The sequence below is a fragment of the Cydia strobilella genome, chromosome Z, assembly GCF_947568885.1.
Source record: "Cydia strobilella chromosome Z, ilCydStro3.1, whole genome shotgun sequence".
In the NCBI taxonomy this organism is placed as follows: domain Eukaryota; kingdom Metazoa; phylum Arthropoda; class Insecta; order Lepidoptera; family Tortricidae; genus Cydia; species Cydia strobilella.
In genome coordinates, this window is record NC_086068.1 from 38,596,593 (window position 1) to 38,612,289 (window position 15,697).

The 15,697-nt window shown below is 36.3% G+C and overlaps 1 protein-coding gene across 5 annotated transcripts in view; it reads right to left on the bottom strand.

Annotated features, from left to right (window-relative positions):
- Positions 1-15,697, bottom strand: part of LOC134754820 (maternal protein pumilio) — a 528,457-nt gene that overhangs the window by 329,081 nt on the left and 183,679 nt on the right. For all 5 annotated transcript variants that reach the window (XM_063691211.1, XM_063691209.1, XM_063691208.1 and 2 more), the window contains one exon: positions 14,419-14,592. In XM_063691211.1, coding sequence (XP_063547281.1) covers positions 14,419-14,592 — 174 coding nt within the window. The remainder of the gene's footprint in view (positions 1-14,418; positions 14,593-15,697) is intronic.

Sequence of the window (15,697 nt, forward strand, 5' to 3'; positions counted from 1 at the left end):
AATTAAATTTTTCGTCTACATTTCTTAAATGTTAGTTAAAATTTTCATGGGCCGCAGGATTTTTCAGTAGAAAATTAGTCAGTAATAATATTAATTTTAAACTTAATATGAATTTGCGATATTGTCATCTCACTTGTCATCCTAAAAGCCTTCAATCAGCTTTTTAGTCTATAGAATTGAGAATGCATTTATTCGAGTTAAGTAGCGGCATTTTGTGTTAGTTTAGGGGTCTAGTGGTGATTTGGTGAATGTTAAACCATTATCATTTGTGATGAAGTTTAGTACTATGTAGGGTAGGTGTGTCAGATTTCGTCCACTTATAGATGCCAACTTTGAAATGCGAAAAAAAATCTTAAAGTACTCTTACTTGAATGTGTTAAATTTGATTGTATTGCTCATATTGTCTATTTTTGGTTTATATTACTTGACCTGAAATAATATTTCCGGTTTCACTACATAAAACAAAGTCGCTTCCTGCTATCTGGATGGATGTCTGTCCTGTCCCTATGTATGCTTAGATCTTTAAACGGATTTAGATGCGGTTTTTTTTAATAGATAGAGTGATTCAAGAGGAAGGTTTAAATGTATAATTTGTAAAGGTTTTTGAACTACCCGTGCAAAGCCGGGGCGGGTCGCTAGTAGTATATAAAAAAAATATTTAGCAATATTAGTATTAAGAAGTTTTCTTAAATAGTCTATTTCATGTTCAGTAATATCGTGATGAACCCTCGTTAAAACTATTTGAAGGCACTACCCCCGCTTAATATTCAAGTCGAAAGAAAGTCTTGCAGACAGCCATTATACGACTATTTTGTTGAATAATAGCCGTCAAACAGCCTTTTCTCAACCTCAATATTCAAGTCAAAAGAAAGTCTCGCGGACAGCCATTTTAAGACTATTTTGTTGAATGATAGCCTGTGAAAAGGAAGGCTGTAGGCTGTAAAAAGGTAGTAATTCAACCTCGCTATATCTTTTGATGAGTGTTAGACCCCGCTATCGGAGGTGCAAAATGGTAGCTTTCAATTTCGAGCAATTCTTAGGGATTGGGTAAAAATTATTTTGAAATACTTGCTACATGTCGATAAGCAGCGAAAGCATTATCAATTATAAACGGATAGTGTTTGCTCTACAAGTGTTCCGATTTTCAAACATGCAAAAACTATATTAAATGCTAACGCAATGGCTTTCATCAGCGGTAACCTGATTTCTGTTTTCGCACGACTTGCATTCATTTAGAACAATGCAAGTCGCAAGACCCGTTGTTGTCGCTGGTAGTTCATTGAACTCGGTCGTAAAGCCTAAATGATAAAAAATAAACCCTTAGAAGGTTTGAAGTAGTATTTATTAAAATACTAATTTATATTTAGGCGGTTATGAAATAGTATTTTCACCTCAGCAGCTCGAACAAGCCTACTTTCCTCACTCCCGGGAGTGAAACAATGTAGCTTTTTAATTTAGTGAAGGCCATGAACTGCCACTTCATACTTTTATTATGGTAACGTATGGTATCGTATCGTATCGTTTGGTATCGTATCGTATCGTTTGGTATCGTATCGTATCGTATCGTGTCGTGTCGTATCGTCTCGTATCGTATCGTATCGTATCGTATCGTATGGTATTATATTACATATTAAATTACATTTTTTTTCTGATTATTCTGTGTAATTCGAAATACATTTTAACCTTTTATATGTTCTCACTACTGAGGTGAAAAATTATGTGTGCAACACGAGAGCAAAGTTATTTTACATCTCGTGTTTTTGAGTCCCTCGCTACTCTCAAGATTCTACTTTAGAATCACTCGCTTCGCTCGTGATTCAATTATAGAATCTTTCGCTTTCTCGGGACTCAAAATAAACACTCGCAAGAAAAACCAACATTCCTCTCTTGTTGCACAAATAACTATTTCTCAAACATGCAATGAAATATTGATACTATGTTCTTTACATATTAGGCTGGGAAGTATCACGTCTCAGGCGCGGCTAGACGAGAGGCCTGTAATGAAATATCATACAAAGTTGCAGGCCTAGGCAGGCTTTAGGGTTCCGTACCCAAAGGGTAAAAACGGGAAACGGGACCCAATTACTAAGACTCCGCTGTCCGTCTGCCTGTCTGTCATCAGGCTGTATCTCATGAACCGTGATAGCTACACAGTAGAAATTTTCACTGATGATGAAGGTATTTCTGTTGCCGCTATAACAACAAATAATAAAACGTACGGAACTCTCGGTGAGCGAGTCCGACTCGCACTTGGCCTGTTTTTTTAATTTCCGTTTCACATATATTAGTGACACAGCATCATGGCATTCAGCCATAAAGAAAATATAACCAATATTAGCTTTTTAGTTCGGAATGAAATTCTGCCAATACGCCTATTAAAAAAAACAAACTATATTTGATATATATATATATATTGCAGTTTTATTTGTATAAAATTTACAAAAAATTATATTTTTTTTTGTAAATTTTATACAAATAAAACTGCAATATATATATATATATTATTAGGATATCAAAACATAATACCCCTACTATAACTAATAATAGTAAAACAAATTAAATTTTAACCATGCCTAAAGCATTTATAAAAGTATAATGCTTCTTTGCACATAAACTCTTAGTGAGCAAATCAGCGGGCATGTCAGCTGTGGGCAAATAATGCAACTTAACTATTTTGTCAGAAACACACTCTCTAGTGAAGTGATATCTCACATCAATGTGTTTCGACCTTCTATGGAACACAGGATTTGACGACAGCTTAAGTGCACTCTGATTGTCATTGTACAGGTTCAAAGTATACATCTTCTTAGTAATTTCAAATTGCAGGTTCCTTAAATACACTGCTTCTTTACAAGCTTCTGAAATACTCATACTCTGCCTGACATGTTGATAAAGCTACTGTTTTTTGCTTTTTACACTCCCATGAAATGACACCATTTGACAAAACCCAGTATATGACCTCCTATCCCGAGTGTCGCTAGCCCAATCGGCATCAACAAAACCTTTTATCTCAGAATTCCCATTCTTAGAATACTTAATACCAAGATTCTTAGTTTTCTTTAAGTATTTTAAGATCCGTTTCGCATAAGTCCAATGCTCGTCAGTGTGATAATTGTTAAATTGACTTAAATAACTTACAGAATAAGTTATATCAGGTCTGGTCATAACCGATAAGTACATTAAGCTACCTATGAGCTGTTGATATGGTATTTGGTTGTTTACATTTTGACCTACATCCACATGCAACTTATTCTCCATTGGAGTATCAAAAGTTTTACAATCTGTCATTTGAAATTTGTTCAACAAACTGTCAATATATCTATCTTTCCTGACTCAATGTGACAGAACCCTCCAATTTATTAAATGTAACATTCATTCCTAGACATTGCTTTACCTGTCCTAAGTCTTTAATTTGAAAGTGACTTGACAACATGTCTTTGACTTGTTTACACTCCTTATCATCATTTGAAAAAATAAAGAAGTCATCTACATACACTGTGACAATGGTTTTGCGGTCACCATCAAGCTTTGTATACAGACAAGGCTCTATTTTGGATTTTGCATAACCATTTTCAACTAAACAAGTGTCTACTTTCTTATTCCAGGCCCTTGAAACCTGCTTTAGACCGTAAATAGCTTTTTTAAGTTTTAAGACCTTTTTAGAACTCTCAGGTGAATCGAAACAATCAGGTATCTGCATATATATAGTTTCCTCTAACTCACCATTTAAAAAAGCTGTTTTCACATCTAAATGGGTAACGTCCAGTCCTAACTGTACTGCTAAAGAGAACAATAGCCGTAAAGTTGTATGCCTGACAACAGGTGAGTAAGTCTCTGTGTAATCTACACCAGCTTTCTGTGTGAAACCCTTTGCTACAAGTCTAGCACGAAACCTCACTGAATTGTCACTGTCATACTTTTTACGTAATACCCACTTGCATTTTACAATGGTGCTGTCCTTGGGTGCATCGGCGAGTTCCCATGCCTTATTGTCTTCAAAGGATTGCAATTCATCATGCACCGCCTCCAACCACTGAGCTTTTTCTGGACCTTCCAGCGCTGCTTCAAGTGAAAGCTCACAGGTATCTTCACTGGTCTCTCCACCTACACAAGTGTTTGAAAAGCCATACCTGTCTGGTGGGTGCCTTTGCCTCTGGGAACACCTTCTCATCTCAGCGACTTCTAGAACACTATCCATACTGCTGGCTGAAGAGTCTGAAGATCCCTCTTCTTCTGGCTGATAAATGTCATCACCATCATTATACTCTTCACCACCTGAAATATTGGGAACATCCCCTACTGAATCCAATGACATTCTATCAGTAACCTTCTCCAAGATGGGTTTTCCTTCAAATTCCACTGTGGTAATTGCTGGTACAGGGTTCTCCATCACCACCACATCTCGGCTGGTTGTGATATCATTGGTTCTAGGAAGATAACTTCTATAGCCTTTAATAGCATCTGGATATCCCATGAAAATCCCTTTTTCGGCCTTCTTTTGCCACTTAAGCCGCTTCTCCTTGGGTATATGCATCATTACAACACTCCCAAAAATCCTGAGATGGCTTATGTCTGGCTTTCTGCCTGTCCAGATCTCAAAAGGTGTCTTACCATTCAGAGCTGATGTTACTGTCCTGTTAAGCAAGTATGCTGCAGTATTAGTTGCTTCTGCCCAAAACTTATCTTCCAGTTTTGCATCAAACAAGAGACATCTGGCTTTTTCAACTAAGCTGCGATTAAAGCGTTCTGCTAACGAATTCTGCTCTGGTGTGTATGTATTTGTCTTCTGATGTATGATTCCTTCTTTGTTCAAAAAGCTATCGAATTCTTTATTGCAGAATTCCTTACCTTGGTCACTTCTTAGAATTTTGATCTTCTTATTAATCTGATTCTCTGTTAAAGCTTTATATTTCTTAAAACAATCAAAGGCTTCACTTTTGTTCTTCACAAAGTAAACATAGACCATGCGACTGTAGTCATCCACAAAGACTATAAAATATCTGGAACCTCCAAGGGATATGTTTTGAAAGGGGCCACAGACATCAGTATGTACTATCTGGAGCAGCTCTGAAGATTTGCTGCTACTCTGTGGAAAAGGTAAACGTGTCAGTTTTCCTTCGCAACACACTGTACATGATGACTTAGAAATATCTGCCTTACTGTCAAGTGTGAGCCCTTCCACGGCGTCCTGCATCTTGTTCAAGTAATTACTGTTACAATGTCCGAGACGGCGATGCCACGTCTCTCCCGACACCATTGCAGCAGCTCCCAACACTTGATTGACGTTTAACTTGTATACTCCATTTATCAAGCACGCTGTTGCAACAAGCTCTCCTATTTTGTTGTAAACATTGCAACCAACTTTAGTAAACTCAACTGTGTTGTCGTTTTTAATCAACTCGCTGACGGATAACAGATTCGTTGTCAAACTTGGGACACACAAAACATTTTCAACAACGACATCGTATTTGCATTTATCTGTCAAAGTCGTAATCATTACGTTGCCGCAGCACTTCACTGGTAGTTTTTGTTTGTTCGCGACTACAATTTCTGTCGTCGAAAGCTCGCTTGACATGTTTCTGATCCAATTTTCGTTCGCAGTAAGATGAAAACTACTGCCCGAGTCTATATACCACTCGTCCTTCCCGAAATTGCAACTCATGAAAACGGCACTGAACGCATTTGTTTGTTTGCGTTCTCGCGACTTAGTATTTGTCGGACTTTTATCAGCTTTTCTTTCCGTGCACTGATTACGATAATGGCCGGGCATCTTGCATTTGTAACAAACAATCGCCTTTTTTTTTTGAGTAATTTGAGTTTGGCTTTGACGTTGACGTATGAGCATTGTTGTCTCTGGTCCCGCTAGTGTTGTGACCAAACTTATTTTTACGAAACATCGCAAAAGCTCCACTTACGTCGCCACTGTCTTCTTCTAAATCCATCAGTTTGGTTTTGATCGCATCAGCTGTTATAGAAATACCTGAATGCTCGATCGCCATTATCATCGGCGAATATTTGTCGGATAATCCTGCTAAAAGTAGCGATCCGACCCATTCATCATTAATGTTAAAGCCCGTTCCACTTAATTTTTGACTGGTTTCTATGAGTTGCGTGACATAAGACGTCATCGACGAACAATTTTCTAGACGAATGGAAATGAGATTTCTCAGCAAACTGATTCTTCTTGTGAATCCTGAGTCATCAAACAACTGCTTTAGTTTTACCCAAAGCTCCTTCGAATTTTGTACGTCTTTGATATGCACGTAAAGCGACGGGTCAATCGTTAAGATTAATTTGGCTTTGGTTTTCGCGTCAGTCACAGCTTCTTCTGTCTTCGTGGTTACGATGCACTCTGAAGACCCTTCCAGAACTAAAAAATTCTGCGCGGCGAAAGCCCATTCTGCATAATTCTCACGACCTTTAAGTTTTGGCATACTCACGACATAATTAGTATTCTAAGTCGACATTTTTCACTAATTTATTAGCGCAGTATATTCTCAAACTGCAAAAACTTATCCAGCACTAAAATGCAAGTTTATTGCGAGAATAAATACAATTTTACTGGGACATAACCTATAATGAAACCACCATTATCGTGTGCAGAATAGCAAAAGCAATATATTTAAATATTCCATATTCAAATTAGACAACAGTCACATAGTTCTAATAGAACCCAGAACCAAAGAGTTTCTATATCTAGGCGCTGCTATCTATAGGTGGCGCTGCTATCTATTATTAGGATATCAAAACATAATACAAAATGCCTCCTTTTTCATTCAACATTACGACGTAACTATTAGTATTTATTCAAAAACTGTTATCGTTCTTAAATAATCATTTCCTAAACTAGCGGCTGAAATAGTTAACGTTTTCATTTTCTCTTTTTAAACCTAAAATAAATGAGTGTTCTTGGGAGTATTTTTCAAAATTTGCAGTGAGAAGTGTCGTTTCGGTTGCCAATTTTGCTGTAAACAAGAATCATTTGGTACATGAATGATTACAATTCAATTCACCATATCTTGCACGAGGGGTTGAAATGATTGAAAATTAAAGATTCATTTAAAAATATTGATAAAATACCTTCCGAGTTTTCTGAATTTTTTCGGTGAAAACAGGGTCGCATTAGTAGATTGTGTCACAAGGGAGCAAAATGACATATTTACGGCGAGGGCGTACAATTGAATCCTAAACGAAGCGAAGGATTCTATAATAGAATCCTGAGCGTAGCGAGGGATTTTAACATAGAATCCGGAGCGTAGTGAGGGATTCAAGTGTTAACACCCATGGTGAAAATAATTTTGCTACCACGTGACACATACTGCTTTTCACATCACCTATGAGGAAATTACATACATACATTAGGTTTCAAAACATTATTATTTTAAGCAAAGATCGATACGGACAAAGTGCCAAAAATATGTGTACACGACCTTAGTAGGTACATACTTCTGGCACTTTGTCCGTATCGATATTTTCAGACGTGACTGTACTGACAAATTAAAAGTACCTACAGCTCATAATTATGTACCTAATATCTTTTCAAAAACAGCAGCAAACAACTAAAATGATACAATGAAAATCAAGTACATTATTTTTGTAGATTTTTCTGATAACAAATTGGCTCTTACCCCTTTGAACCAAATCTTCGGAAGAACACTATGAAGACTGATATCACTTATACTTATTATTATTAGTGTCGTTACCGGGATGCTGCTTAAAACATCTGACACAGATTATTGATTTAAACTAAGTATTTACAAATTTATACAGAATACAGACCCGCATAATGCTTTGTGAAATATTTGTACAAAACTTTTTAAATATAAACTTTTTAAATTGCATAGACAAGTATGGCTGCGTTTAAGGAGACCTAAAATGTCAAAATAAAAATTAAATTATTAAACTAAAGTTTTTTTACGTTTCTTTGTAAATATTACGCTAATTAATTAATTTACTTAATTTAAATATGCTATTAATTAATTTAAAATACGTTAATTACATTTATTATTTACAATTACAACAAAATATTATTTAAGTTAGAAAAAGTGTATGCACGTAATCGATTATAAAGAAATGCATACTAATTTGTAAAATGTCCTTGAACAGAAAAGTGCCACTTTGATCCCTCCTAGCAGGGAAGAAAAGTTCCCTTTTCGAATAGGTGATGTGAAAAATATATTTTTTTATCGCAAATTGTACTTATATTTTGCCCTCAAAATAATATTATAGCAAACTTTAACTTTATGTGAACCCGTAAAAAAAAACATAACTATGGGACCTATTTTGCCGTAAATTTAAATATTTTTAAAAGACGTATAAATCACGCTGCACGGACGATCTTGATCCTTAGGTGATCAATGTAATCATAGGTACATTTTATAGCACAAATATTAAATTTTTTTCGCCTGGGTGATCGGGTCTGTTCAGGGTGCCTAGCCAAGATGCCAACCGTTTAGGTACCTATAGTTTACATTAAAACCAAATCTGTAGCTGGCCTCTGAATGGGTAGTACAAACGGATTCCGTATGTCTTTCCCTTTCCAGATGACCAAGGTGCCTAGCCAAGATGCCAACCGATTAGGTATCTATATATATATTACGCGAGGCCGATTTTTGTTCATCCCATCAGATCTACAGTTATGGTCCGATTTTGATAAATGATATGTCATTAGATTCGTCTCATGCTGGAGTTGCATAAAACTCCTGGATTTTTAATTTTTTTCTGAAAAAGTACTGAAAAATTAATTTGAAAAAGTTAAGTTAATTTGTGAGTTTGACCACGTGACATGTGATCCCTATTTTGACTCAAGATGTCAAGATGACCAAATAATAATAAACATGAATTGCACTCAAACCTGTTAGTAAGTTGTTCAGCATGATGAAATATTATTTTTGAGGGCAACATAGTATCCGCAACACTTAAAACATGTACGAAAATACAAAAATAATTTTACAGTTTGTTGACAATGAATGACAGTAAACATATTGTGTCAACTTTTAAGGGGACTAAATTGCCAGGTTGTTTTCATTTTAAAAATGTTGATATATGCACACTTTTCGCATACCTATTTAAAATGTGGAGAACGGTCAAGTGCGAGTTGGACTCGTGATCGAAAGGTTCCGTGTCACTACACTACATATGCATATTGACTAAATGTTAAAAACCGGCCAAGTGCGAGTCGGACTCGCGCACGTAGGGTGCCGTACCATTATTATCTTTAAAAACGGCGAAAAAATCTAAACGACCGACCATTGACGGCTGTTATGGCTATCAGATCTACAGTTATGGTTCGATTTTAATAAATTATATGTCATTGGATTCGTCTCATGCTACAGATTTGCAATAAGCTCTTAGTTTTTTGGTTTTTTCCCGATAAAGTACTAAAAAGTGAATTTGAAAAAATGTACCACGTGACCTTTGTTCTGACTTGAGATTAAATTGAACTCGAACCTGTATCCAATGTATGTAAGGCATCCAGTATCCAATCCATTCAAATATTTGTTTTGAGACTGTAACATGCATACACCACACTAAAAATTATATTAAATCATTTCATTATTTCATTGCATACGTTTGAGAAAAGCACTATACATGCCTAGCCGTGAAAAGGGCTTGCCGGCTTCGTATCACTGTCCGGGGCCTCCCTACGGTCGGCCGTCTATACCTACTCAGCCGGCAAGCCCTTCTTTCCCGGCGCCTGCAGTAATGTACTATAATATGTCTGTCTCACGGAAGTTTTGTTATTAAAAAGAATAAGGTCCATAGCTTTCTAGCATCGAACCCGTACACGTGATTATAGACGCGCCCACTTCGGACAAGGCCATCGCATCGCGCCGCGCCGCCCGCGTTCACGCGAAGAACGCTCACCTAGGACACTTCCATACGTATCAACGGTTTGTTTCTTTCTCGCCGCGTGGGCGGCCGCGTCGCGTCGCGCCGCTTCGCTTCGTGTTCGCGAGTCGTTCGCCTACGTAAGACGCAGCTAGCCTTAGGTTTCATAGCAAATTGAACAAACCTAATAGGTATAGGCATACTTACCTTATGAACTTCGTCTTTAAGTTCCACATTGTTAGGTTTTAAACGTAGATGACTGTTTAATTAAATAGTGAATGAAAATTGTTAATATTATATCCTTTCATCTGTGGGCGAGACCCGAATCGGGCATCAGTTTTTTCGCAATTTTATAATTAAAATGTTTGAACTTCAAGGTCACTATTTAAATAAAATACCTTTTCTCAAAAATGGACGGCAAAGTCGACGTTGCCGGATAAAAAGTAGGTCGCGAAGTGCGTTGTTTATGGTCAGTCAAAAAATTAAAAAGTTAAAAACATTGCAGTCTCGATTTCGGGACTGCAATGTTGCATACAAATTCCATTATTTGTCGAGTTCCAAACTTTTTAAAAGTTGAAGTGGCCATATCAAATGAAGGCATAGGTCCAATAAACAGCCAAACAGATGATCAGTACTTATTATTATAATGTTGGTACCGCGACTATTTACGTGTCTCAAATAGGTTGGCGTATTTTCAGCAGTATAATACACTTCTATTTTTAATAAAAAAATAAAACGGCGGCAAAGCAAATCTTATTACTTTTTTCTGTGAAAATATATACATAAGAACGTTGCTTCTGTAAAATATTTCTATTATATTTGTATTTGTTGCGCCATTTTTGAGAAAAGCACTATATATGACTCGGCTGGAAGGCTACTTGCTGGCTTCGGATTCAATTAAACGGACTCCCAAGGTCATCCGTTTAAAACAAATCCTCAGCCAGCAAGTAGCTACTTCCGAGCGTCGACAATAATGTACTATTTCTCAAACATGCTATGTAATATTGATATTACGTTCTTTATATTAGGCTGGGAAGTATCACGTCTCCGGCATGGCTAGACGAGGGGCCTGTAATGAAATTTAATACAAAGTTGCAGGCCTAAAACAGGACATTAATGGTTTGATATTTTTTGATTTGAGTTTAACCATAACGAAGAACTTCCCGTACTATTTCCGAGCATATTGGAGAAAACTACAGTATTAGTTAATTTCGACAATGCTTGACTAGATTCATCCCTATCGCTCTCATCTTAAGAGAGAAGAAGTTTATTCGTGCTTGTAACGAGCGACTGTCTGCGGGCGTGTTTCCACGGCGCGGCGCTTGCTGGAGGAAGCAATAAACATACACCTTAACTACAGTTACCATTACTGGCTGTATGTGATAGCATCGGGCCGATCGCGTGAACTTGTCAACGGCTTTTCAATAATGTCTTATCGATTTTAAGTGCGGATGCCGCGCAGGGCACATCAAACGCTTATTTTTAATATAATATTAAACCACCAAAATTGTTAAAAAAGTTTTAAACATAAGTCCGAAGGCCGGACGGTTTATTTGGTGAGCGTCATGATGGTGGCGGGTGGACCTCAGCGATTTCAAAGAAATATTTATAAATATATTGTACCTTCAGTGTACCGCAGTGTACTTTTAATAAAAACCAGTGTACTTCTACCTAAAACGAGATATTTAAAGCCTGACCAGGAATATATGATCATTGTCAAGAGGGCGCTATTATTCTCATTTATATGGCAACAGTTCAGTATAGTCTGAACAATGTGGATTGGCAACTCGTTTTTTGACTTGCATACTTTTATTCACCGTAATCAAAATCAGAATCCAAATGTTCGGTGTTCACATTTTTTAATTGTCGGTTCTTCTTTTTTACCGCATAAAAATCATGCATTTTCGGTTATGGCGGCTGCATAATGACATTAGGATCATCGTCGACTATTAAAATAATTCTAATTGAACATAAAGCTAGCGTTAATCACATGCAGCTTGAGCATTACACATATTTAGGAGTACGGTATGAGTAAAGCGTTATGTTATGTGCGATTGCCTAGTCATTATATACTGTATTAAAAATTAAAGATATCTAATATTGATGCGGTTTTAACACCCCCTGGCACTGACTAAAATAACCGACTTAGTATCACATTACATCTCTAAAAAAAATTGTAGTAGAAGTATTGCGTTACGACTTGCGAGACTGGCATCTTTTTACATGTAATCTTTTTGTAGGCAGTCCTACTTTTCGGGTACTAGGTACTAGGGATTGCAGAACCGGTACTGTTTCAAAGAACCGGGATTTTCGGTACCAGGCAAGGATGGAACCGGGATTTCCCGATACTTTCGGGAGTGCTTTAAAAAATCAGTTTTTACATCAATTTTCAGTAAAAAAATCGTAAAACGACCGTAAATCTTTCTCTAAATATTGGTACAATATAAAAAGTACCATAGTGAAGGTACACACACTTCTTTTTTACGAAAATATTATTATGAGTCTTAAAGCCACACAACCATTGCCTACATTGACAAAGTAGTTTGACACCCGAAAATATGGGAAATAAATAAAATTGGTAGTGTACTTCGAGAATCATGTAAGAAAACCTGTGTGATGGTTTTATTGGTGATGGCAATTTGAAAACCAATCTTGGTGTATGTGTCATGGAGTTTTTTTTTTAAATTATGTACTGATGTAATGTGTGTGAGACCATTTCGTGGCACTTTAATCTTATTTTGTTTTTTTTTTATTTTATATTATGTAATGTCTTTTGTTTGTTTGTGCTTACGAATAAAATTTTATTCTATTCTATTCTACTATGTAGGTAAAGTATTAATAATATTATTGTTCATTTATTTCTAAACATGCCACATTTGTTTATATTTATAACATTATTATGGCAGTTATAAGATATCGATAATATACGATATCTATGAACTAAATCTCGGAAGGAAGTCACTAGCGTTGCCTCGTTCGTGCTAGTAAAAATCTACTCATTTTAAAAAGGAACGATAATCATTTTTAATCGTTTAATTTTCTTTTCTAATCTGTTTATATTTTTATTCATAATTACACACTTCAAAAATACAGAAATGCAAAATACAAAACTTTAAAAATGGTATTATCATTATGAGCTTCTAATACCGTGTTCGAATTAAAGGGAGTATTATATTAATTCCAAATGTCTTTCTATTTTTTGCTCCTATTTAGTACTTATACAAATAACTAATTGTTCGTATAAAATCATTTATCGTAGAAAGAAACACTCATGCACATAAAGTTTCAAATTGCGCTATTTTATATTGACAGTATTTTCAAACCCATAGACTATTTTTGTTTTGATTTTAATGTGATCAGCCGTAAAATTGATAAAATATATTTCTGTAAAGAACATGCTATTTCATGCTAAGTAACAGAAAACAGTCAAATATTGTACCGGAAATAATATATATCGTCGTTTGCACTTACTAAAACAGATTTGACAGTGCGAGATTTTAATCAAACCTTATTATTAGGGTTTGATTCCCGGTACTTTCAGTACCGGTATTTCCCGGGATTTCAAAATTAAAATCCCGGTTCTTTGCTTGGCTCTAAATCCCGGGAATTCCCGGTACTTTCGGTACCGGTATTTCCCGGGAGCAAACCCTACTAGGTACTTCTTGTACGTCAGTTACCACTTTTCTCAAAGCTCATACTCATACCCGCCCCACACTATACTCGTACTCATACCTGTACAATACTCATGGCCATTTCAAGCTATACTTGTATTCGTACAATACTCACACCCAAGTCCCCATCCCACACCATACCCGCACATGGGTGCAATATGTATGGTACGAATCTAATATCATATTCATATCCTTACCATACTCATAGCCATACCATACTCTGTATACATCTTTATACCTATTCACATCGTACATAGACCTTTACCTACTATTTGTTGGAACTGCAAAAGTAACTTTGTAATAGCGTATATTCATATGGGACTACAAACTTACTTATGCAGTTCCTAAATCTTTAAAACGTGACTGATATTGCAATATTTTTAGGTTTTTTATGGCTTGTTAAGCTAAAAACTACTTGTTTAAATTTTGAAGCTTGTTGGTTGGCTAGAAGTACCTTAGAATTATGATGATCGGTGAGTGAGTAAGTGAGAGTGTGTCAGTGACAAAAGTAAGAAACTTTGACGTGCAATAATTCTTAAAGTTCAAATTTAACGTTCTTGGGAATATATGTAAGCCATATCATGCCCTATATGTCACTGAAAATTCAGGGCTCTAACTTTAGCCAGCACAAAATTACAGGACGTCGAAAATAGCCTGAATGGGTTTGAGAAAAGTATGGTACGGCCGTGCCTCTTTGTTTTGCTCGACTTGGCGGGGGCACTGCCGTGCCCCCAGATTTTATATAGGCTGACATGTTATGCCACAGAAGGCCGCTGTCGTACTAAAGCTGTCAAACTCCGCGCAGCACAGTCGATTCGTTTTGACTCAGTTTTGCACCTACTTGTGTATTAATTTCGATTATAACATTACCAGGCCAGGCCGGCCCGGACCCCAAGTTTACTAGTGTAGAACTCACCTGCACATCGAAAGGTTGGTGATGTTGAGAGGAATCCGGCGCTGACTGCACGACCGAGGCCCCATTGACGAGATTAGGAGCCGCACCCGCGGCGACGCCGCCGCTGGCGCCCGTCACGCCGCCCACGCTCCCGACGCCGCCCACGCTCCCTACTCCACCAACACCACCGCCATACTGTCAAAATAGTACATTTTCTCAGACATGCAATGAAATATATATATATATATATATTGATATTATGTTCTACATATTAGGCTGGGAAGTATCACTATGCTAGACGAGAGGTATTTAATGAAATTTCATACAAAATTGCCGGGAAGTAGCTCTTTTTATTCACATATATTTGTGACACACCATCATGGCATTCAGCCATTTAAAAAAACATAAGCAATAATTTATATTTGGTTCGTTCAGTCACACGCCTATAAAAAAACAATAACGGTGTTTGCTATATTTTGCAGTTTCTATTTATATAAAATTTACATGAACATAATAAATAACAAATTCTAATAAATGTGAATTGCAAATTAAACTAGACCCATTTAATTTCAATATTAGCGGTAAAAATTTCTAACACGCGTAGGTATTTAATTAATTGTTTTGGAGGCAAAGTTGAACATTTTTCATTCTAAAATTATATTTTATTGGATTTATTGTGCGTTGTTGATTGTGTTATTTAATATGATATTGTCTTATCTCAATCTTATGTCTTAATAATAATAGTTGCAGTTTAATGTAACATATAATTATACTTTTTTTCACCTTGATGTACTTTTCTTATTTTTGATTATATCTGGTTAATTATTATTTAAACGTTATAAAGAGGATATTCACAGTCACTTGGTATGTATTTTGGAATGATCCATTCAGTCATTTTAAATTTAGAGCAGTTCAAAGTCAACTGTGGATTGTGAAATTTTTGACCGTTTTCTAATATTTTGTTAGACGAAGTAGTGAAAATGTTTCAGTATGTTATATATTTATGATCTACTCACGAATCCCTTTCATTTGATACCCCACATGGTATGATAAAAAAAAGTAAAAAACTTTGTACTGCCGACTTTTTGACGTCACAGCAACTACCCCCACCACTTTCGCGCTTGTCATCTCATATATTTGTGTTCAGGATATCACACTGAATGCACTGATACCAAATATGTCCATATTTGCGACGACATGAGCGAAAATCAATTTCCAGAAGACTTCTAGACCAAAAACCACCGTACTAGTATGGAGAAAAGTCGTCGACATCTCTTCTAAATACCTAAAACTGGTATGG